Raw genomic sequence first — 26,391 nt, 5'->3', positions numbered from 1 at the left:
CTCCAACCACAACCAGCCACTGACACACACACTCATCACCATCACCACCATCCCTCTGGCAAAGTGGGTGAAGTGTTTTGCCCAAACACACGAAACCAAACAGGATTTGAAAAAATAACTTTATGATTATGAGACATCCCACTCTGACATCTGAGCCACTGACAGCCCAAACATGTATGTGTTTTTCACCAAAGATGAGTGATCCTAGAAAAATAGCAAACTATTCTCAAGTCTCCTTCTGCCTGTAAAGAGAGTTAAATCATTAAATAGTGTCTAAGTTATTTAAGGTATTTTCATCGGCCATATCTGGAACTTTTGGCTGATAGCTGATATTTCCAAAACAGCTGAAAATATGGGCCAGGCCCTTATTAACCCGAGCCAGCTTCTTCTTTACTGCATTAGTGTTGCTTGTGGGGTGAACCGCATTTTTACATTTTCCGATAGCCCGTCTTTCTTCCCTGACAATTTTGCATCCTTCCTTCACCAGACCCCGAGGCTCTAAACACATGATGCTTTACAGTGTAATTGCAGTGAAGTCGACAGTGCTGCGGTGAGAGCTGTTTCCTGTGGTTATCCATATGTGCTCGGTGCCACTTTCACCTCATCAGGTTGTAGTAGTTGACGGCGCTGCCTCGGGACGGGTTGTACAGAGTCCCCCTCTGCGGAGCGATGAAGGAATTGGCCCGGCTCGGTGCCATGAATAAATCTGGAACAATTTATCAGACCAATGTTACAGGATGTAACATTGTACAACAGGATGTGCCTTTTAATTGGCCGCATGCATTTGTTATACATGAAAGAATCTGTTAATCACCTTCGACGGATTCTGAGCTTTCATGAGAATCTACGGGGGAAAAAAAACATCAACTCCAGGTTATCAACACATGAGCGCTGCAGATTTTAGGGGGTATATGTGGGGTAATAGAGATGTTGTTACCGTAGCAAACGCTGAGGGAGATGGCAGCGAGCAGAGCCACCAGCTGAACGAGCCTGCTCATCCTTGTGTCGTTTGTCCTGCGGGGAGAGAGCAAAGAGGTGTCAGCCCAGAAGAGAGTGAAGAAAGAGCGAGTTGGCCCAAGATTAAAGCAAGGACAGGACCGCAGACGGGACGCACGGCTCCAGCGGCTTCTATATGTGCGTGTGGTTTGGACGTGTCAGGTAAATCCAAATACAGGGGATATAAGATAGGGTGAAGAATACAGGCTGCATTTATACGGAAAGTTAGTGCCATCACCCTGCAAGTCAAAAAGTAGCCAGTTGGTCAGGAATCAAACATGGGGTATTTATCACCCGCGTCAATTGTAGCAAAAATAGGCCTGTATGAATGGTCTGATATACAAGGAAGCTGTTTACTGTATAACAGTATGTAAACAAGAAGTCTAAAGTTCAACTACATTTCAGAGATTTTGTGACAATACTTAAAGCTAAAAGTAAATCTATGATTCTACAAAAGTATAAGAGATGGGAGTACAAAAACTGCTGATTTTGCTGTTGGTTTGTCCCTGATACACGTTTTTGAAAGGGGTACAAGAAACTGAATACAGGTGCAAACAGGCTGGAACAGACTTTTATGGGGGATATTACCTCTGGATTGGCTGATCAAAATGCTTGATGCTGTTGTCTAATCCAACATACTAACAAAAGGCTCAAATCTCTCGGACCTTAAAAAAAAAAACGCTCTAAGCTTGGCAAGGTGTCAGTTAATGTGGCGGGACAAATCACATGACACTGGCCCAGGCACGGTGTTCCCTGAAGACCCATCCAGCAGCTGGTCTCTGCTCACGTTTTACCCAAACTATAAACATACCGTGATCCTCCACGTGTTGTACGCGCAGACACAAACAGCAGCACTGATTGAACCTTATCGGTGATAATGTGGGCTCCACCTGTTTAAACATGTCACACACAGTGATGCCGAGCCTGCGCCCAAACGCTCCATCCACATCTTCTGTTTGTAGGACTTGGACCAGGCTCTGTTTCACGCAGGCTTTTCCTTCACTGTCAATAGGACCTTTCATAAACCCAGGCTGCGCACATGAGCCCAAGGCAAATTCTGGCATCAGTCAAAGCAGCACTCCCAGACACAGCGGGCAAGAAACATCCCCCCCCCCCACCCAGATCTGCAGCAAGAGGAATGTGATGTGCTGACGGAAGTGTCTAGAAAGTTTTATACAATGTTTAAATCTTAGCAGGAGGGCGCAGAAAGTGCAAAAAAAAAAAAAAAAGTGCCCACCTCACTGGAAAACAGGCGTCAGCGTCAGGGCCCGCAGGTAACTCGAAGAGCAAATATTCAACACTCAAGGTTTACTGCACATTTTAGAACACCAATATCAAACCGGAGGAATATAACGGCCAAGGTAGAGAGAGCAAATATATCTTTGATTACAGTGGCCAAACCGCAAACGATGCCAGTCCCATCAAGGCTATGGTTACCACTAAAAATACTCCTCACAATAACAGGCAACTTCACTTCAGCTTCTACCTGAGGAGGAGTATCACTCGTCTCTAACCTGACAAAATCCTGTCAAATGTGTTTGTTATTATCAGTGCTTAATGGTGCAATAATCTGTATGGGTAAAAAAAACAAAACATAGATGATTATGATTTTCTTTAATAGCACTAAGTCTGTAGTAGGACACCTAATACTGCAGTAACTTTGCAGAAAAAGAAAGTAAGTAAGTAAATAGACAGAGTAAAAATGAACTTTTCTGTTTATATTAAGATAAACTGGAGGTCTACACTTACCGTAAAAGTTATTGCTGTGTTGAAAAAGCTGGGAGTGCGTTTTTCTTTGGAATATTTGCTAATTCCCCACAGCGATGCTTTTTATACACACCTCCGCCTCCCCCCTCACCCCTTCATTACACCCCCCCTCCTCCCTCCCTCCCTCTTACTCCACCCCTCCTCGCTCATCGCACTTTCCACCAGTCAATGGGCCCAGAGTATTAGATCAGTGTCTCCGAAACTCCCACCGAAGACGTCTTGCGTGGGTTTATCTCTCGCAGCTCTGTGATAGTATTCACTGCTGTTTGCAAGCATGGCACGGCCCTCAGACGCAGCTCCAGGTTTTGGCCCTGGCACTTTGACATCTCGTCCGGGTTAATAAAGCAGTTATTGTTTTCATGAATGTTTTGTGTCTTTTTGTGTTTGTCTGTCACGTTTGTAAGATGATGTAATGCCAGAGCACTTCTCGATTGTGCCAAAAACCGGCAAAGAGTCTAGTCGAGAAGCAAACAAGACCGTAAATAGAGAGACGGACAGATCAACACATTTACTGACAAGATGCCAGCCGGATGAATAAAGGAGGCTCAGACCTACAGCCTTTGGTCTTCAAATGTTTGCCTATGTTTAACGCGCTATTTAAAGGTTTGTCTACTAGTACTTTAACAAATCGGTTTCTCAATAGCACACCTCAATGAACACCCATGAGGAGATACTCACTTCAGTCTATTTAGTGCTACTGCAGGTGATAAAAGGTGATCAAGACAGCATGAGAGCTTTCCCCTCTGCCTCTGGGTTATCACACAGTGAAGCTTCACCTAGCCTGGGAATTGAACCCAGGACTGTATTTCTTGTATCTAACCTTTGTCGCCGGAGGGATTACAAAAATATCCCCAGCACTCCCATTAAAAACCTATTACCCCTTCGTCTGCATGTTCACACGTCACAAAGACCAACAATAGTGATTCTGTCAATTTCACAACAATTTCTTCACAGTCCAAAGGTTAGGCTCAGGCCACCTACCGACCAAAACTGGATATGTGCCGTAAAAGTCTGTAAACATTAATATTCTGACTTTCCAGGTTGAAAGCACAACAAAAACAACAGCCAAGGACTCGTACATAAATGCTGACACAGTCCGGACTAACCCGGCAGCCGTCATGCCTTTCCAAATATGGTAATCAGTTTGGCATCAACCTGCACCAGCCAACTTCTGTAACTCATGTGTGCACCACCCATGTCTGAAGAAAACAAAGCTTAAACAAAACATATACTGTATAGGTACAACTGCAACATAGCTTCTTCTTGCTCTCAAACCTGAAATGTCCTTACATGACCAGTTCTTAATTTAGCTGATTTTGCCTCTCTGATAAAAAATGTTTTGATTTCGAACGCGAGGCCAGGCCGGTGTTTTTGTAACGGCACACTTTGCCAGAGCTTTACTCGATAAATGCGGTGAGTGTGATACAGGATGTGAGTGGGCTGCGGTGACTTCAGCGGGGCACAGAGCTCACCTGTCTGATAGAAGCAAAGCAACACTATAAATACAAGAAAAGCTGTTTACCCACATTCGTGTGTATCAGAGAGACTCGGGACTGTTTTTTTTACAATTAATCCCGCCTGATTTGCAAAAAAATAAAACAAGAAAATCTACCAAAGCACACATGCAACTGCAGCAATTATATTTCACCTATTTCTTGAGAATGGAGGGCAAGGGCCTCAGTCAATGTTTTCAAACAGATAATCCACCTTTTTTTTGTAAGTGGACACAAGTCACCATATATAAAAAAGGGGAACTATGCAACTTTTAATGTAAAAAAAGTTGATATTAGTGTGTATTTGACCTTTCAGTGACCCATTGGCTGTGTGGGTGGTTAGCTTGGCGTCTTCGCTGTCCATCCCGGTGGCTTCTATGAGACTTCAGGATCAATTTTATTTCAGGTTTTTACGATTTCTGGAAGGTTTTCAGAATGGGATGTATACGTAACCATGGATACGGTTCAATCAGCAGAGAAAACCTAAAATAAATCATTTATCCAGGAGCCACTGAGATGGTACGTAAAGGCGCTATGCTAACCCTGGCATCCGCTGTTTTTTCCCCCCACATATAAAGTTGCATAGTGCACCTTTAAAGTGCAGATGACAGGGTTTTATGTAGTCATTAGTTTAATGGGATCATGCCTGTGGTAAACATTAATCACAGTTTTTGACCAACGCAGAGGTAATTCTATCAAGAGTTTTAGTTTAGAATTTAAGTATCATACAAAGGGGGGAACTTCCATTGTTTTCTCATTTATAGCGACATTTTCTGTACTTTTTTCTATGCCCTGAACTGAACGCCACAAAAAAATAAAATATGTCAGGAAAAAACAGGGGAAAAAAATCAGTAATAATAACAATTGTGTTATGTAAAAACTATGCTCTGGTGGAAGTTGTGTCTAATGTGTCGTATGCACTGATGGTTTAAAGGCCTGGAAACAAAACTATTCAATGTTTTTTTTTTTTTTTTGAACCAATCAACCAATTAAATCAGTTGTTTGAAACGCAATAAGCGATCTCATGTGGATATGAGATCAAAGGAGGATTATGGAAATTGGAGACGTTTGTTTGTTGTTGAGACATTTGTTTTTTAAAGAAAATTAGGCCACACGTTATGAACTGATGCTGGGATAAGATGATATAACGTTTTCCTATATGATTAGAATATGTTCCAAGGACAGACTATCTCATTCGTGGCACCAAACTTTAAGAACTCATGTATTGCATGTTAATTGTACACGTCATATAGCATATAAAAACTTCAAAAGAGCATACAGGGGTTTGTTTACCGTCGTCACTGGCTCCAGACCGGTTACTGCAGCCTCTCTTGAGTTTTCAACTTCAACATAAGTCATCTCAAGGATATAACTGTGAGCTTAATGCTTTATGCAGGGAAAACCATACAATTTACTGCACTACAACAGCGACACGGCGCCGCACAGCTGTTGTTTACAAACACTAAAGGAGACAGACGTGGCAGAGGTACGGTGCTAAAAATAGTGCGAATGACAGAAACACAGTTAATGAGAAACGCAAAGGTGAGGGAAGGGACATGAGGCTCATTACAGAGGCTGTGTCCACAAATGCGCGCATCACGTCTGGACAAACAGGACATTACATTGTAACTTGTCTGGGCATCCTCAGTGTGGGTAGAGCGGCGAAGCAGGTGCACCACAGGACGTCCAGTGGTTCTCGGGACACAAACAATTCACTACGCTTCTTCCAAGAATACTAACCCAACTCGCCTTGGAATGCAATCATGCAATATAAGACACTATCAAATCAAAATCACAATTTTAATGGTCGCAGTTAGCAAACCGCAATGGCTGTGAATGTTTAAGCAATAAAAAGTTCTATGTAAACAACACAACAGTCTGCAATTGCAACATTTCACCCCCAAAAAATTCAAAAACAAGATACTTTTTCAAATATTGCTCCGTGCCATTACCCGACATATTTCCCCTGACGTTTTTTCACTGGTCTGTTTTCTTCACTTAATAAAAAGGCTGAAGGAGTGAGTGAGTCAGATCGAGTGTGTGCGTTGGTGCGGGGGCCGTGGGACAGACATTACTCAGGACTGTCCACTCCAAAGCAACCCTCGCCCTCCTCGCTCCCCCTTCTCTTGGCCACCTTCCTCCCGGGCCTGTGATGGCTGCGGGTCCCGCTCCTGTGAATTCTGTCACATGGATGTCAAAGGAGCTGCATGTGGATTTATGGAGGTTGCAGAGCATTGCCATTCTGCCGGATTCCTGATTCACTTTTCATATAATGAGCTTGTATACAGCAATGGTTGCAAAGTGGCTCTGAGACTGTATGTTTCTGTGTCAGAGGGCAATGAAACCAAAAATTCAGACATCAACATAGGATCAGTGAGATTTGCAGCACTGCTAAACACGGGGTAAACCGACAGGCAGGAGCCCACAAACGTTTCCAGCATTGACAGCTTTAGCATAAACAGGAGTGGCGTTATTATGGGCAATGTCAGTGTTAGTCAACCCGCCTAACCACCACACCTATGGATGTGCATTGCATCCAAATATGTGCTTTGTGGGCAACCATAGCAAAATATCCCGTTCTATTGAGTCTGTGCAACTCCATCTGTAAATATAAAGACCTAATTGCCAGGTAACAGAAAAAAACACACTGTGCCCATTGATGCATGATTATATGCCCATAAAGCCATAATGATGCATGATGTACGTTACTGCCGCAAATAGATCAATTTAAATGGAAGCTATCATTATATTGTTTATATATGAACGAGTCGATCTGGATTCTGATTCTAACAAAGAGCAAACTGTATGCAATGACTTCAAATGATGATTGGAAGTAAATGTAAAGCCATGATGAGGGGACCACAGGCAGGATCAAGATCTCGCCCCGGCTTAGTCGAGCCACATGCCGAGACATTCCAGGTTAAGTGTCACTATATTATAAGAAAACTCAGAAAACAGAACAAAAATGCCAGAAATAAGATGGAGGGCAGTGGCTATTACAAGTCTATGGGAGATATACTGTTTATGAAAGAAATATTGTACCTGATCATTATTTGGTAGCGACTGAATTCACAAACCTGCAATCATATTTTTATGGCAGAAAGTCATTTTTGCTGACCATCATCACACACATATTATAACCATGAAAAATGATTGGACCTTAGTTCGAACGTGCTAACAGAGAAGACGTTGAACTTTAAGACCAATTTCATTTCATATGCATCGTCCCAACAATAACAGGACAAAAAAATCTGCATTTTGACAGTAATCCCGCCTCAGTTTTAAACCATAGAAGAAGAACTTTGTTTATATAGCGCCTTTCACAGACATAGTCACAAAGCGCTTTACATGAGGCAATTGCACATTCACTCCATTCTCGGTGGTGTTGTTTCCCCTGGGGGAGACTGACATAAACGCTGTCACGACTGCACACATCTGCACCAACGGTCCCTCTGATCATTCATTCACATCATTGAGTACCTATTGTACATGTTTTAGTGGTAGGGGAAACCGGAGTACCCAGAGGAAACCTACGCAGACACGGAGAGAAAATGCAAACTCCACACAGAAAAGGCCCCGTCCAGGCGGGAATCGAACCCACCAGACCTTCTAGCTGTGAAGCATGAGTGCTAACCGCTGAGCCACCATAGCTGTTCAGAATGTCACGATGCTACGGGAACGCAACCTGTACAGAACATGCTCCCAAAGATCAACTACATACCGACATGGCTAATTTTGCAAAAAGTTATAAAAAATGAAGCATTTGAGGGAGCTAATATGATTAAACCTCATCTGTGGTAATCTCCATGGAGAACAACTGGGATGTCCCACACCCAGCAGTTACTGTAGCCACAAGGCTGCTTTCAGGGATCGTGGGGTAGTTTTCACCGATAAGAACACTCATAACAAAATAGAAGTCTGTGTTTTATTCTATTTATTGGGTGAAATGCAATATGGGTTTAAGTTATTGTTCAAATGGCTATATTTTGGCTCAGTTTATTGCTGAAAGGTTTGGACCTGGATAAATCATGGTTTAGTTCTGATCCAGTCAATAGTAAAAAGCATGACTCGAGTCAATCCAACTGTTGAATTTAGGAAAACAAAAAAAAATTGAGGCAGCAAAAAATAATTTGCCCAGTTCAGGGTCATCATAAGCCTACAGCCGGTCCTGTCTACCAGAATCCCCGTTTAGTGTTTGTTTCTTGGTTTTTGGCCTGGTTTGGCATCCAAATCCACACCACACATATTTGGACTGAACGCTCTGAGTACCACTGATCTAGTAAGAGTCATAATATTTGAGTAGTCTCACCGTGCCGTCGCTGTAAACTTCGAAGAAACTGTTCCACTCGTCTGTCCAGCTGCGATGCTGTTGACTTAGCACCTCATCTTCACCTTCTCAGCGACAGGTCCAGAGTTTGACAGACACAAACAGAGCTCTTGATCCTCTAATCTCCACTGCAACCTGCAATCACACACACAATACGCTGGCCCACACAACTCCAATTAGACGACACTCGGTGAGAGTGGGCCAGGATGTGCAATTATATCTGACCAGCGGACATTTTTGTAAACCACATGTTCAGGAGGTAGAATTTGGATTATTGTGTAAACCTTTTTACGAGCAGAGGTGGATATCATGGAATTAACCACAGGTAATGATGAATTAAAGCTTCATTTGATATAGCCCAAATAGAGAAGAAAAGTAGTGCATGATATTTGACTTATGTTTTCCAAATCATATTGGTGGCTTACAGCTTTTCTTACATGTGGATTCACAAAAAGTGGAAAGATTAGCCAAAGTTTCACTCAAGTTAGTGTTTTGTTGCCCTGTGGTTATGCAGGTGCAGTCAGGCACAGAGCCCTCAGCAGTGCTGTGAGTTTGAGTCCCAGCCCTGACCGTTTGTCTTTCATGATGTGCAGAACAACAAGAAGTTAGAAGACGACTAAGAAAAGACGATTAAATAAATAAACCAATAATAATAAACCCTGCCTGTCACAAATAAGAGTGGAAATAAGAGCGTATTGGCTTTTCCTCAGGAAATGACAGAATTCTTATTCATCCCCATGCCCAATGTGACTAAAACAGATGGAGATGGCTACACGCCACACGTGTAATGTCAGGGCCTGGGTAAAGCACTAGCAACTGCTTCAATATTTGGAGGATTTACTGGACTGTTTGGGGGCAACGGTTAGGGTTCTTTCCCCACAGGAAGTAGGTTCCCGGGTCGATCCCTGGTTCAGGTGGGGCCTTCCTGTGTGGAGTTTGTATGTTCTCCTCTGGGGGCTCATGTCCCCTTCCACTAACCGGCCACCATAGCTCTTTGGAGATAATTTAGTATTTTGGGGAAGGATGATCTCTTTGGATCCAAAAGGTTGCAGACCCTTGTCCTAAACCTACTGAAAGAAGGATAAAGAAGTGAAGCTTAGTTGTAGAGTGTTATTTTTTACGATCAATCGATTAATTGCTTGGCTGTGAATGGTGTATGAAAATGTTCTTTTTTTTTTAATCACATAAAGCTAAAGTGGCGACGCTTGTGGACATATTGATGGAGTAAACTTAAAGTGAATGTTTTTGAAGACTCTTGGTGCCAATTCTTCTTTCTGATTGGCCGAGACACAGACAGATATTTATGAAATTTCCACAGTACAAAACACTACATACCCTAAATCTAAAAACAAAGCAGGTTTCCATCCAAAAAAAAAAAAAAATCATGTAATTTTTGCGCTATTTAAATCTGTGTTTACTAGAAAACAATTACTCGATTATTGAAAAAGTTGTCAACTATTTCAATAATTGATTAACTGTCAATTAATCGGTTAGTTCTTTCAGCCCTATTTAGTTGCAGCACAAGGCTTTGGGTCAGCTGACAAGCAGAAGAGGTTGTTGGGTGTGGGAGTGGAAGGGTCACATAAGGCGATAGTGCCACCGCACTGCAACCTCCATCTATTTCACATCATCGTTCAATCCAAGTTTCTTTCTCTTATGCGCTGTTTACACTGGTGCCCTTCTGCCCCTCTGCCGCGCCAACTCTAACAAGCTACCCAGCAGCACCTACTCAGTCAGGAATCTCACACAGCACCATCCGCACGGCACTATCTCGCAATTAGGCGGCACAAACAAGCCACCCCAGACAGACAGCGCTTTTATCTTCCCCAGATGAGAGGGGAATTTCTTTCCAACTCATTCTTATGCAGAACCACAAATAAAGTAACTGCGTGTTTATTCTTGAGCACAGTCTTCCAGTCTTATCATGTTTGACGTTCTCGCCGTTTCAGAAAACAAGCAGAGGATATTTTCTCCTGCTATTTTCTCCACTTTTGGCTGAGCACTCCCCGTCATTAAAGTCAAACAACGCCAACTCAACCATGCATGGGGTTCTAAACTAGGATGCCGCACTGCCAGACAAAACACTGAGTATAATACAGCACTATACAGTACGTGCTATACAAGAAGGACGTGGCATTCGCAAAGGATGGCAGTTTTTTTAAATAAAAATTGTAATAAACTGAATAGTACTGTAAATCAATTAATCTTCAGTCAGATTTCTCACACTTTTGAAATTGAGACTTAAAATACAGGAGAGTGTCGAATCAAAACACATAACATTTATTAGCAATTACTCCATGGTTAATACATTAATAAAGTTTTTGATTAATTGTGAGTTAAAGCTTTAACCTCTTGATGAGCGCGGTTAAGGTGGGGGCACCTGAACCGTGTTCATTTTCTCCAGTTTGGCATTGTCCAAATCTAATAGTTTCTAGAAATAAAGAGTCAAAATACTGGCGAAAGTGAGACGTAAATAAGGATGAAAGTGCCACCAATTTTATTTACAAAAATACAATAAAAAGAAAGTGAGGAAAGAAGTGAGGAAAAAGCAATATAAAAGCAACAACAAAGCGTCAATAACACAACCAAAAAGTTACAAAAACGTGACAAAAGAGTGACGACAACATAGCAAAAACGCAACTAAGAATCTTAGCACAGTTTTGTTGGTCTTAGCTTTCAAATGAGGCGTTACACTGGTCTATAGGCTGTAAGCTCTCCAGTCAAGGAGCTTTTAGATTTTGAAGTTAAAGTGGTTAAAGTGGGGGTTAAGAGGTCTTTGGCCAAAGCACAATGGACGAAGCACAAACCTGTAGTTTTGTCCCACTCGGGCACGCTTGAGTAGTCTTTGAATCTTCTCCAGAGGCCAAAAAGCTCCTCCTGAGGTCCTGCATATCCAGGAGGAAACACTTCCCTCATCTCTTAATCTTTTGCTAAGCTTAATTCATCTAGAGCCACACGAGTGGCACAGACTTTTTTCTTCTCTTTATTGAATCAGCTGCGCAGCAAAGTGGAGAGGGGGCGCCCAGGGTGGGAGGGGCTTATGATGAAAACTAGAATATAGAAAGTGAAACTACTGGATATTTTGTTTCAGCTGCATCTTCAAACCAACAAAGTGTAAGAGTGATAAAGATGTGTTTGAGATCATTACCAAATAACTGGAAAAAGCAAAATCCCCCCTCTAACTTTGCCAGCCCTAAACTGAACAATTACAGATTACACAAAATGGTGCATGAAAAATACATATTTCGTCACCAACTTTGCTACAGGAGAAAAGCTGACCCAATTCTTTATTTGTTTTTCAATGATTATAGAGCACGTTACAACTGATTAAAGCCTGAGGAACATTCCTGTCTACGTGTTGCTAAGGAGCGAATAGATGATCCTCTGACACAACAACAACAAACAGCCCCTAATGATGAGCCAGACGCTTATTTTGCAGAGGATTATTAAAATGAAACATCTGTAAGAGGATCTATTACCCCTCCTGTATGTCAGCATGAAAACACTTTCAGTTACAGCATCTTTGAGATAACTGACATTGCTTGAGGTCAATCTTTTGGCAGAAAAAACATGCAAATAGTATTTTAGTGCTGTACGCTATGCAGTTTGTGGTAGGTGAGGAGTTGGGGTAAAGGCATTTGTGGATAAACTCTAATCATTACCAACTTTCACTGTGTTGGCATTTCCCCCCCCCCTGAGAGCTCGGTCCGTGTCTGTGGTTACAAGTCGGTCGGGATAATCACGTTTGCTGGCTGACGGAGGATGTGAGTGTGACGCGCAGACACAGCCTTGCAAAGAGGAGCAGCAGAGGGGCAGGAGAGGAGAGATGCACCCAGCAACCCCTGCCCCTGAACCCTTACCCCACATCACCTAGAGGTCAGATGATACAGTGCTTGTTATATAGACACACTTTTATTGTAGCTCATAGGAAGATAGCTGGTCAAACAGGTGTAGGGTTACAAAACATGGCTCAAAATTTATTAAACAAGCAAATAATATTGACTGAAGCTCTAGACTCTTCCCTGTGCTTATCCAAGTCCACTCAGCTCAGTGTGTGGAGAAACAAAAAAACAAACTTATAAAGCTCTTATTTGTTCTGGCCTTAATAGCAGTGTAGTAGAGCAGATATCTCATTTTATTCGTTCATTAATCTCTTTATTTCAGCTGTCCAGGGGTAGACTTTTCACTCTAATGCACAGGAAATAATAAAAGATGCTCAGATCTTGGGGGCATCAGTCCGAGTAATAAAAAACGTAACTTTCCTAATCAGACTTTGGCTCTCCTCTTTTGACGCAGAGACACAAGAGCAGCCACAGAACCACATGTTATACATAGCTGTCCCCCGGTATGCAGAGAGCGGCCAGGCACAAGCAGAGTCAAACCGTCCAGTTTAACATCCCTGTGACAGTGGCAACACAGCTTTGTAAACGCGACTGACCGCTGCCCCCCACTGGCCAACACAAGTCATTACCACGTGGCACTAACAGGGATGACACACACATTTAGTGCAACATTTGTAAATTTGTGGTTTCAGGAACACTTTTGGATTGATTTGGTGCATTCAGGGACCAGGCCGAAACAGTTGCTCTCATTAAACACCATTATATCGTCTCAAATCTTTGCTGTTTTTCTTCCAAAATAGTTCCTTTACCCAGAAAACTGATCAAATTAAGCACATATTATTTAAAGGCCCTATAACCTGATTTTTTATTACAACCAATGCAAGAGGAAGCCACTAAATTTTAATATCCCGATTCTTCACAGGGACGAGTTTATAAGCACATTTCACAACTTGCAGGGTCACTTTTACAGAAATGCTAGAAAATCTATCCTGAGAGTTCATGAAATTGATACAAATGATGTCGGACTTTACAGTATATAAGAGTCTGGGCTAGTGAGTGGCATAATCCTCTCAGACAAGCATCATGTTATAAAACCTGATCCAGGGAGCACAGAGAGGTGGTAGAGAGTGTAATATTTATTTTGTTTCTTTTTTAACACAAAAAGAAACATCTCTTACAATTAAAACTACTGTACATTTCCCATCAAAAGTACTCATGAGAAAAAAAACACCAGTTACACTACACATTTAAGCCAAGAATTGTGTGAACAACTCCGGGCAAAATCATTTTCCAGAAAGCTAAAACAACCATTGTAAATAAATGGAAAAGTACAGCAACTGGTATCTTTCAGAGCGTTCCAGGCGAATAAACAAAACCGCTAATGCTACAACAGCTAGCTAATAAGATGCTAATGCTATATCTTATATATACAGTCTATGCGCTATATGAATGTTTCTAAGCATAACTCAAAACATGCTACATAACATTATGTTGAAAGCTGTGACCAAAAGTAATCTTCACATCAATGATGCAGCGATTTTGTCAACGTTTTCTCACTAGCTGCGCTCCTCCACTGGGGGCCGCCATTTCTGTCTTCATCTCGTATCTGAACTCGGAGCAGTCTGGACATCTCCGAGTTTACAAATTATAATTACCAGTTTGAGCAGTTTTCCAAGACATTTTTCCAAGTGGAAGGTCGGAAATCAACCAGTTACCTGGAACGCACCACGAGCACTGGCTCAGCTGTGACTATATTAAAGCACGGCAAGGTATGACGTGTCTGTTTCATGGCATTTATATAATTCCTATGATTTCTCTTTCATCAACATATTACAGTATAAGACGGTGTTTCGTGGTCATTGGATGTGTATCTGACCCCACAAAAAACAACAAACTTAACAGAATATGATTTAGCCTTTAGCCACTTATGGTGGATGTGTTGACAACAGAAAACATCTGAAACTTTAATAATTTATAATGTTTGATGGTTAAAGGCTAATAGCTATAGGGATATTTTCCCTATAGCTTGAAAAGGCTAAAATATTCCCGGAGTTGCCGTCTTGCTAACTGTCCGCATAAGTTGGGATTGAGCTCTGCTCGTCCTTTTTGTTTCTATGGTTGTTGAGTCCAACAGCAGACATTCCCACAAAGCTGCAGAAGAATGAAAGCATCTCCCTCTGCCTGAGCTCTGTAAGTCCAGATGAGAGGCGGGCAGTTAGCCCATCCCTGGAGCTTACCTGACCCCTCGCTGACTGCCCTGTGAGCCGCCAGCCCTCACTATTAAAGAGATACCATTAGCTCTGACAGAGAACTCACTGCTCTTCCCCACAACTGTCTGAAGATTTCGCAGATCCACCATCGATTGTGCGGGGAGGCTTGTATTGTGTCTCCACAGTTCACTTGTCATTCTTGTTGCATTTCAGCGTGTTGCAACAGCAAGTGGGAAGAAAGACTATAGCTTCTAACAGGCTCTCTGCGCTCTCAGAAGGGATTTGGGCACAGAGGAAGGTGTCAAAGTTAAGCACTGTTGATGGAAACATGCAACTCCTTTTAAGATTAGTCATTGTTATTCTGTGTTTTGCTAATTTGATGAGAGTCAAAGAGATATAAATGTATAGATTCATACAAATGAAATGACACCGTTCTGCCATAGAAGAAAGAGGTGCCCGTAACAGTAATTGGCCTAAAACGAAGGAGGCTTTGCATTATGGGTAGCTGATTGTGTAAAGTCAAAAAGGTTTCAATGACAGGCTAACACTTTGCGCTTTCATCATCGTCGAGTACATTGTGTGGTGAGCACCCGATATGTCACACTAGAAGAAACACTGTCTTGTTTATGAGGCAAAAGAAAACAACATAAAAGCGAGGGGTTTGGGAGAGAGGGGATACTGGTGGGAGAAATGATCAAAGAGGCACAAACGAGTGTAAAAGTGGCTGGGGTTTGAAGTAAACAAAACAGTCTTTTCACACAGCTCTATGAAATGTAAAAAAAATGAGCTGAGGAGTAGAAAATCATATTCATAGTAAAGTGCAATGTTTATTTTACTAATCTTGTCACAGGGGACTGGACAAGACGTTTTAAGACTTGTTTAAAACCACCAAAAATTGAAACCAAGACCTACTTGCAAGCCATTTATTCTGTATTTTACGATGCCATGGATGCCAGTGCACTATTATTTAGTGTTTATAAAAGTGCCATGTTTCAGCAGTATTCTGGCTGATGACATTTTTGTCCGTACCTTTCTTTACGTGTAGGCCATAAAACAACACCTTGAATGACCTGCATTATCATTTAGAAACACTTTTTATCTCCTCTCTGGGGTCACACAGTACTTCCTCTGCGCTCACACTGGCTCCTAATCACTAACCCGCTCACAGCATATAGGATGTGTAATGTGTCTTATGCCTCCATGCTTCCTGACTTTTAATGACCGCCTAAAAGCACAATGGCGCAGTCGCATTGTTACAGACTAGTTAAGTATTTATGAGTACATTGCTGCAGTCGGGCCTGGAAATGGTGGATGTGGAGCTAGCCAAGGGCGAATCCTACATTGTACACACGCTGCAATGAATAATGACGAGGAACAGATTGGTGGATTTATGAGCCGCAATCCAAGACATAAACATCATTAGTCAAGCACAGAGCGAACGCTGCGGAAGAAGGCAACCAGAGCATCTCAATACAAATATGGATAAATAAACAGGCATATGTCAGGACAACATGAGGAGAGGGGAGAGAGAGGAGTTGGTCCCATGGCATGTAGAGATTAAATTTCATATTATAATTTCAGATGAAGGGCAGGGATAATTGTGGTTATTGTTTTCATTCATTGAAACCTCTAGGATTCCCCGGGACCAATTGTTATTTTTAGGGGTTTCTGGTAGGTTTTCACTGCAGATGGGTCTGTGTCCATGGTTACGTATATACATCCAGAAAAACTACCCCGGAGGACACCTACGCAGACACAGGGAGGACAGGCAAACTCTGCACATTACATTAGGCCCAAAGCCCTTCACAGCAAGGAACCAGTCACCCATTCACTCTGTCATTCATACACCAATGTATGCAGACACTGGAGGCAAGGGTGAAGTGTCTTGCCCAAGGACACAACGACAGTGGGCACCTTCAGGAGCTGGGATTTGAACCCCTGACTTTCTGATCATGAGACAACCCGCTCTACCAACTGCGCCACAGTCGCCCCAAAGCCCAGATATTTGTTTCGTAAACAGTGTTTCAGACAGTGCGGAAATGTTAAAGGAACAGGCCAGTATGACTGGGAAATACCTTTACAACAAGTCTATGGCACACAGGTACGTTAAAAAGGACCGGGCAGAGGCAAATGATTTACAAAAGCATGTACTGCTTTATTATAAGATAAGTTTGGTTTCTTAAAAAGTTCATTTTGTGTTTTACGTTGTTTAAAAGCTGAATCCAGGACAGACAATAGGACCCTGCCAATACATTTTAACATAAGTATTACGTACAACAATACATTTTACAGGTGCTAAAACAAATCAAAACAAAAAGTGAGGCAAGGAAGCAAGACACCCTACGAGCCCGCAGACCCCGGACCACGTCCAGCTATACGGCACCACTCGGACCGGCTTCAGTGCTATGTGAACAGTAGGAACTTAGAAAACGTACCCGCATGACACTGCACAAACTGCGAAGAACGCGCTTACCATCGAGGCATGGAAGTTGCATACAAAGTTGATGGCCTTAAGCCTACGTTGCTGGCTTGACGCTCCCGACACCACGACACTTGCTCCTGCACTAATGTTGTGACCTTAAAACTATCAGCTGTAGGGTGACATGAAACAGAACAAGACTTAAAAACCCACGGCGACATCAGCAGGTGGAACAGATGAGCCTTTTGAAGGAGACAGACTGATGATGCTGGAGTAAACAGGTGTCGAGGTAAGCATACAGCATACTGTTCTGTAGTTTGATGACAATAGAAAATGACAGCCGGCCACGATAGCATGATAGTGATATCAGGTCGGCCCCGTGGTTTAATTAACTTGATAGTATCACTTCATGTGGTGGTTGTTGTTTCCCGTCTGCGGAAATGACATGTATTCCTTTATGAAGTGCTGTCGAGTCAATAGCAAGCGCACAGCGAAACGGAGAGGTGTTTAATCTACTGACTTTAAAATGGGCCGGCAAATGTACAGTCAAAGGTTATAAAAACAGTCTCTGCAGAACTATGGTATGTCATCATCACCAAATAATAAGTTCAAAAAGTGCCTGACAATAATGTATTAAGTATTAATGGAAAGGACATGCATGATGTAAACAAACATAACACACCGAATTAGTTTTTGCCCCCCCATATTAAGATGCTTTCCTTCTGTCAGACATTGCCAGAGTCCTGCCCACATATGGGCTCTGGATGAAAAAATCACATTCAAAATTCCTGAGAAAGAGAAAAGACGAAGACAGAAAGATGGCAGCTAATCAGCAATGTGGTGACTCACAAAAGACGCTATTTCAATTTATAAACCAAAAAGTTAGGAATAATAGTAGAAGCATTTTCCGGAAGTATTTGGCTGTAAGTTTTGGGCTGTCTTGTCTCTGCTTCGGGGTCCACTACTTAAGTCCCAATGCCTGATTGAAATGTTAGTTATGGTCCTAACTTTCCTAACATACAGTATTTGTAACATGGCAATTTTTCACAGGGACGAGATCACAACTTGCACGGACAATTAGATGCACTGTGTTTTTCCTCACAAATGTACTGGTATACAATATGCTGGAGGACATTTAATTTAAGTGTAGTGCCTTTAAATGGAACTTAAATGTAAATCTCTGTCTTTTCTTGTAAAATATTTGTGCTATAGTTACCAAATAGCTGATGAGCCTCGCACCTATAGAATCTTTATGTTTGAATTGTTCAGAAGTCTGCGGAGATTTTGAATGGGATTTTTACTTCCTAAACCAAAGCGGGGTCACTCACACATAAAATTCATACAAAGGCAACGTGGGCCAACAGTGTGCAACGTTTGGATCAGATTCTCCGATTTGTAATGCACACACTTTTGTATTTATGTGACATTTCACACTTGACAGATCTAATCATTCCCTCCTTCGATTCCTGCACAAGTGGACGCAGCAGCGGGAGAACATGTGTGTGCCGCTAATGTGGAGGAACTGTGGGAGTTCGTTTATATAACACGCTGGCACTACATCATATCTATTCCTATTGTTTTATCAGGCAGGCACAAAGCGCACAATCGCCCTTTGTTTTCCTCCTCTGCCTTTGTCTTTAATCTTTTTTGGGATTTCCGCGCTAAATCAAATCTATTCCTTTTGATTTATTGTGGTTTGGTGAAGTAGGCGGTGAAAAAAAAAAAAAAACTAACTGCGATAAGCAGCAGGAGGGACTCTAATTGGAGCATTGGCCCACAAATCTTATCCTAAAATACGAATTCTTGCCAAATGTGGTTATTCGGTTCACAGACCACATTTTACACAGGTTCATTTTAGAGAAGAATAAATTGCTAGACTAATAAAAGAATCACAGTCATTCCGGGGCATGTTTATAGAAGGTTAAAATGGTTCATATTTCTGTCTTCTATGAAACGTTAATGTTCCTCCTGGGTGTGTTCAAATGTGCTCTGTGAATTGTAAAACTACACTCTTTTCCCCCTGAAATCTTGCAGCACTATTAAAAACCCCAGTCGTCTTTGTGATTTACTGTCGCCTGGTGCGGTGGGCGTAACAGTACTTTCTCTGGTGAAGCTGTGATAGCGCCGAGATCTAATTGAAGCACTCATTTTCCTGACACACGCCAACACATCAGCGAGTGAGAGCTTGGCATCCTGCATCCGGTCCCGGGACAAAAGAGCCGCGCCGCTCTTTTATGCAGCGTCATCATGTCTTCTAATTGCGCCTAATGCTGCTCCCATTTGCTTTCCGCGAGCGTCATCCACCCCCGCCTTGGCGTGTCAGGCGAACGTCAGCCTCTCTGATTCGCTGCTCTATCCAATTACGCCCCACCTCCGCCCGATTTAATAAACGCTGCCCTTAATACCAAGTCGCAGAGATCAGATTAGCAGCTCCCGCTTTGAGAATGCTTTCACTCGCTTGAGAAATCCTGGTGAAGAGATATCGCATTTGTCAATCTGTCGAGGTCGCATCTATCACTGCTTATGTATGTACACTTAGAAGCTTTGTAATGGCAACCAAAGATATCTTCTTCTAAGAGTTTGCGCCTCACCTTGACTGGTTACATCCACCTGTCACTCAGAGCATGACAGAGGCTGACCAACAGGAGCAGTGGGCGGGGAAAGATGAATAGCATGTGTCTGTATTTGATCAAGGAGCTTATGGTATCGGAAATAAAGATTAGTTACTACCGGTAGTAAAAAAATGTACGTATCAAAAGCAGGTACCGAAAAACAATATTTTATCTTAAAGCAGTAAAAAGTCACTTGTTTACCTTAATATATCTTCCCATAGTCCCTCTGGGGGTAATACAAGTGTTAATGGGATGATTGGAGGGTCTTTCATCTCCCCCTGGTGTCTCTGACCAGAAAACCACAATTGCAACTTTTCCTGCACCGGGTCGGAGTCACCAATACACACTAACAGAATCACAAAGAAGAAGCTAACAGGCTAACGGGCAAAGCTAAGTGCGGGCTAGCGCAGCTTAAACAGTATTTACAGTCAATTCTGAGTGAAAAAAATTATGTTATTGTTATTGTGTAATTGGATGTACATTATCCCTCTCTCTCTTTACTCTAAAGTAAAAAAACGCCTCTGGGGCATGAGTTACTTAGTACTGCTTTAAGTTCCAAGTTTTGAAGCTGTTGATCCAGCGACAGCTTTAAAGTAAATGTTGTTTCAGCTCAAATAAATGACTTTGTCCTACTTTTTTTTCTTATTTTGCCTCAATTTTTTCTTATTTTCCCATTTTTTGCATTTTTTAAATTATTGATATTTTTCCTATTTCCCCCCATTTATACCCAATTTAATCCCCCCTTTAAAAAAAAAAAAAAAAAAAAGATTATTTTTGCCATAATTTCTCCCAAATTAGAGATGAATCCGATACAGTAAATTTGCAGAACTTTCATACATTGTTGTTTGTTTTGTTTCTAGACAACAAATATTTTAGTTTCGGTATCAAAAACAAAGTATTGTTGAAGTATTGGTATCGAGAAAAACAGTACCGGTCCCCAGCCCTGATCGTGCCGTAACAATCTGTTTAAAGCAGCAAATCCCAACAAGGCCAGACTGCAAATTAATGATGAAATGATTTTGTTTGGTTATATTTCTCAATCTTAGCCCCAACAGAAGATGTTTTTGGGGATGCTTAGGGTTTAGGAAATCTCTGAAACGACAAATATGAAAGAGGACTGACCCCTCCCAACCCCAACCAAATACAATGAACGACTATTTTCCTCCGCACCTGGAAGGACAAACTAAAACAAGAGACTTTCACTGGATGTGTCCTTTTGTGACTTGACTGGGGATGTGATGTAGGTTTTCATTCTTTCTCTTCACATTTTTGGTTTTATTTTAATGTCATAACAAAACAAATCTAAACATAATTGAAAAAACAAAGCCATCCCTAAAACTACAAGACAAATCATGCCTGCACACCCTCGTAGATTTGATCAAGGGTGGCAGTAATAGCGGAGGGCGAGACACATGCTGTCTCACCCGGTGCGCCATTTCGCTGGTGCTTATGTGTGATGGGCTTTGTCATTACGCCTAAATGGGTTTTTAGGGATCTGACTGAGATCTTTGTGGGGGCCCTCGGGGAGTAAATGGGTGTAATGAGAGAAGCAGATGAAATATGATTCTGCGGGTGAGAGTTATTAAGAAGAAAAGGCCGCGGTGCAGGCTGTAAATCTCGGCAGAAGCTGATCTGAATGATAAAAGTGTTGATGGGGCTTTTCGCAAAGTCATTTTCAAAGCACTTTTCTGAAGATAACTCTAGAGTTTGAATGGAAGAGTTAACAGTATTTAGAGATGCTGTGAGGGATGCTTATGACAGGGAGGCCAGCTGGGAGCGGCTTCTACATACAGATTTATCTCTTTTTGTGTCATGTTAACGCGCTAACAGATCATTTCAAAGATGCATGGCTTTTCAGGACATTTTCCCCACATTCCCTTTAATGGCTGAAATGTGATATAGCATGCGTTTATTAAGATGATCTCTAATATTTTAAACCTTTAGCCTTTACTAACAGCGCCAAGTGTACCAAGCTAAGACACATGTGTCAAACATGCAAGATGATTTAATGTGGGGTGCAAAAAAAAGTAAGTCTATAGCTCAGTCCTTTGCGGAGTTATGGATTTTTAAAGAAATAGCCAGAATGCTCACTCCAGCCACTAGGGGGCAGCTTAAATTTGGAAAAAAAAGAAAGAATTCCATGTCCAGCAGAGGGCACTGACATAATAAAGATCAGGATATAAACAACATGTTAATTAAAGTCACGTGGTAAATGGTCAGTCTTTTATAATTTATGCAGCCCACGAGCCGCCGTGAGGGCTGAATTTCGGCCCACGACCCAAAACGAGTTCAACACCCCTGCATTAGGGCTATCCCACCTCTGCATCTGGAACCGCTCCTGGCGTTCTGCCCAATAACCACATCCTTAGCTCATTGTTGTGACTCTTACCAAATGAAGGAACTCATGTAGTAGCAAAGTTTGTATGGCCATTGTATGTCTTTACAGCACATGTGTTACTACTATATCACAAATCTAATCATGGAGCTTTCCTATAATATTTTCGATGGGGGGGCGCGATGCAGAGCGAGGTGAACTCCCACATCATTTCCATTCCTAAAACTAGCGCAGCCATTACGCAGCTTTCATGTCTTTGCATTAAAGAGTAGAGCGTTTTCACATGCGATGCCACACTTTCCAAACGCGCACTACTTCTCTCCATTTGAATGCCGTGTGAGCTATCACTTCTGATTCATCTGACTTCAAAGCACAGGTCCCGGCTGCCCATCTCCCCTGTTGTATAACATTTTTGAAATTTTATGGTGATTCTGTGTTTCCAATTCCCGCTGATAACATAGTTGTCCTTCACGGAGATTGAAGGCAGCTACACTCACACGCACAGGTATAGCTCGTGCATACAAAAGACGGCGCTGTCTTTCATTTAGTTTCTTTATATCCTTAGAGCATGGGAATCAGTATTCATACCGAAACATATTGGCTATAGTGGGTGCATGTTTATTGCGGCGCTTGAGAGTCTGACCTGCTATCATGGCTGCAGGATAGCTCAGGTGTCCACTTCCTCAGATCCACTCTGCCGGCATGTTAATGAAAGCTCCACTGTCTGCGGGCTGCAGCCAAACACGGTGGACCCGACAACTCTGCGGTGAAATGCTTTTGGACTTTGAAAGACTCTGAAGGCAGAGCTGCAAAGGGAATATCAAACAGTTAATTAACAGGAAAGACTGACAAGTTTGAAAAAAAAAAAAACTGGCTGGACTTTTGCAGATTATGACAATGTGTGTGGACTGAGGACTCTGAAGAAAGAATAGGTTTTTACTGCAGTCGAGGCTCATTAATGAAAGACACAATTTGCGAATGAACTGTAATTATTAAGGGATCTTTTGTTTGTTGCAACGTCTAACCTTTGCACTTGACACTGTCTGCACCGTGCCATCTTTTTAGGAGCTGGTGTAACAAGTTTGTTTCGTTGCTTTGAGATCAATAATCTCATCGGAGTTAAATATATCCTCTCACCGTGGGATCTCATTAAAGCCACACTGCATAACATTTCACTCACTGAACATAATACAAGCGTTTATCATTAATGAGGTTTTTGTTGTGGAAAAATGCCTTAAAAATGAACAAACAAAATTATTGTAATGATTTCGGGGCGTGGGCGCTCATGAGCTTTTGCTTCGGCCCACTCCTTTTGAGCAGAATGTTACCTGCTCAAATAAACAAATGTGTGTTCGCTGTGAGCAGTTCAGCAATTCACCTCTGCTCAGATCTGACTGTAACTTCAGAGGGAGCGGGACGTCTCCAGCTCGTCTCCATGGAGATACTGACTAAAGGCAGCAGAACATGAGATTTAAACAGGTGAGGTCCTCATCCGAATCCATTGTCCTCGAGGTTCCACGGCCAATTTTTATACCATCTTGTTACAACTTATGTGAAAACAGTCATGGTTAAAAAGCAGCCTTAATGAAAAGAAAAGAAATGGAGAAAACTTTAATAATAGTATTTTATGTGACTCGCTGTTCATTAGGAGCATGTTTTGTATTGCTGGCAACAATTAGGGACCAGGTCTGCGAACTAGCTTTTAGCTTTACGGCCTATGAGCATGGCATCGGTTATTGTAACAATGCTTCTTTTTCTGTCCCTATCAAATAAACATATAAATAAATAAAATTAAATCCAAAAGTGCACGCTCCAGGACAGGGCCGCTTCAAGCCCTTTTTGGTGTCTTAAACAGAAATTAAAAACTCAATAAATTAAACACACCCTCAAAACTACCCCAGTAATATTTGTAGAATTAAAATGATTGAGTTTAGATCAGGTCCGAGCTGGCGTGGTGTGGCCTCGGGGTCCCCCCAGAACAGCTGGAGGAGGTGTGCGTGGATCGGGAAGTCTGGGCATCTCTGCTGAGACTGCTGCCCCCGCGACCCCTGGATAAAGCGGAAGAAAATGAATGGATGGATGGAGTTTCGATGTAACAGTTTAATCAGTTTAATAACGAACTTCAGCACAGACGAGCTCAGCCGCTAATTAACTACCGTACATGAAGTCTTGTCAGAGATGTGTTGTATCATCGGACTTGCATTGGCACACAACTCTTCTTTATCCTCATTAAATATAGGACGTTTTTTTATCTACCGCATTAAAAAACAGCGGCGGCACTGCTCCAGGACCAATTGTTTTGTAGGTTTTCTGGAGAGAGGGTCCGTCTGCAGTGAAAACCTCCAAAACAACTGATCCTGGAGCGTCCTAGAGACCACTGACGGAAAGGAAAGGCGCCATTGCTCATCACTAATAAAGCCGCTGCATCACCACAAGGTCAAATACACACAAATATCTACTTTTTTTTTCCACATAAAAAGTTGCATAATGCAGCTTTAAGTACAAAATCTACAAACCCTGTAGTTTAGACCTCTACAGTACAAACGAAAGGCTCCATGTCTTATATTAGTTCAGCAGCTCATATTTGTGTCCGATCTCAAATGTGCACAGCAATCTGCATCTTGATTGAATATCTAATCACAATCAGGGAAATTGCAATTACACATTTCTTTTTGGAAACGTATCTTCCCTAATAACTTGTACAGCCACAAATAGCAGAGGAGAGGCACAATAGCAACATGGTAATGCGGTAAACACTTCTCTTCAGTGAGCACAGAGAGGGGAAATGGAGCCACAACTTAACAGTTCCTAAAAACCCAGCACAGGAAAAAAACTGGATGACGACAAACGACAAAGCTTGTGAATGAGATCCAGGTCAATCCCTCCGCGAAACTGTCCAATTAGTTTAGCCCTGGCTACTTAATGCCTTACATAACAAAGGCACAGTGAGGAGGAGTCACTTGGAGGCCCGCCGCCGCAACACAGGCTCCACTCATACTTTGAAACACGAATAAAAAGGCAGAGCATTGCGGTCTCGGGGGCGCAGTGAAGGAAACACTAAAATAAAAATATGTAGCACAGTGTCGAGGCGGCTCCGGAGAGCAACAGGTGGCAGCATTAAAACGGTAACAACACTCTGGGGGATAAAGCGGCGACACAGCACCACGCAGGACCAGCCCACAAACAATAAAAAAGGCAATATGTTTTATAATATTGAATAATGAATTAGGGATGCATGATTTAAACAGGCACTGGTTGCGCTGCAGTCGAAATGATGCTTCAGTCAATAATGTAGTCTCATCACCTGGAGGAGGAGCCATAGGGGGCTGGTGCAAAGTGATTTGGGCAGCTGGGACAGTTGACCCGGCAAGTGGCAGAAAATTAATGAATGGATAGATGGATGGATCATTGGAGCAATAAACGGTAGTTCATTTATGGATGGATCAAATGCAGAGGACTAATTTCCCTACAGGGACAATAAAGTACACCTCAACACTAACCTTAAATGACTTGGAAACCTGGCACTGTTGAGCTTCAGAGATTGGGTGTTGGTTGACAGTAGTGAAATCTAAGTCACTGTTTTGGTATTAAACGAGCTATTGAACCTCTATATCTATATAACTTTGCAGAACCGTCGTCATCATCAATAATTAAGTCACAATATATTGTGGCTGGAGCTTTTCCCCACTACCCTATAATTTGCTATCACTAATAATTCTGAAAAATCCCAAATTGTTCTCATCTATCTTTTCCCTCGGACAATGAGCCTGCACAAGTCGATTCAGTCCATTTCCCAAAGTTTTTGTGAAAGAAAAACTGGTCGTCATCACTATTGCGCGACGTACACTAAACCCTTTAATGAAAGAAAATGTCGCAGCGTAACAATCCAGGTTTAAACCAAAACCACGGGGCTTAAAGCTCCATGGCAGTCATAAAACAGAAATGCATTATGTATTTGTGCGAATGAGTTGGAGAAAATCATTAGCAGCGTTTGAAATGAATTTCCATAAGCCCCGCCGTAAATTTCTCTGCAGTCCAGGAGAGAGAGGGGCATGAAATCAAAGAACACCGGGATGTAGCAGCGTTTTATCATTTTAATGAAACAACAGGGCTGAGTTACGCTCATGAATAATGTATAGAGTATACTGCGAGATGCGCCGCTGTTTGTGACTCGGCTGAAAACGGACGGAGGTGTAAGCGTGTAAAGTGTGTCAGTGGAGGAGGTCAGAGGGCGTTATGAATGTCTCACCTCTCGGCAGGTTCAAGCAAGGGATTAAGGCAGTTTTACAGTGGCCTAAATATGCGATGACGGCTTGACCTGAGGGACAGCCTGGGCCCCTCCCTCAGTACGTCCCAGACATATGGCAATCTGTGCTGTCTGTAGCTTTAG

At 42.2% G+C, this 26,391-nt stretch overlaps 1 protein-coding gene across 2 annotated transcripts in view; it reads right to left on the bottom strand.

Moving 5' to 3' along the window:
• Positions 1-26,391, bottom strand: part of mgp (matrix Gla protein) — a 44,481-nt gene that overhangs the window by 772 nt on the left and 17,318 nt on the right. Inside the window, exons 3-6 of one of the 2 annotated variants that reach the window (XM_079565184.1) lie at positions 8,566-8,718; positions 938-1,014; positions 815-844; positions 601-706 (exon numbers count right to left, since the gene is read on the bottom strand). In XM_079565184.1, coding sequence (XP_079421310.1) covers positions 601-706; positions 815-844; positions 938-998 — 197 coding nt within the window. In that variant the 5' untranslated portion in view covers positions 999-1,014; positions 8,566-8,718. Of the gene's footprint in view, positions 1-600; positions 707-814; positions 845-937; positions 1,015-2,745; positions 2,816-8,565; positions 8,719-26,391 lie in introns of those variants that run through there. The other variant, XM_079565183.1, reaches the window with a different exon arrangement.

The sequence above is a fragment of the Gobius niger genome, assembly GCF_951799975.1.
Source record: "Gobius niger genome assembly, chromosome: 10".
NCBI classification, from domain to species: domain Eukaryota; kingdom Metazoa; phylum Chordata; class Actinopteri; order Gobiiformes; family Gobiidae; genus Gobius; species Gobius niger.
Note: the sequence above shows the minus strand (reverse complement) of the source record. Positions and strands in the feature narration are given on the sequence as shown.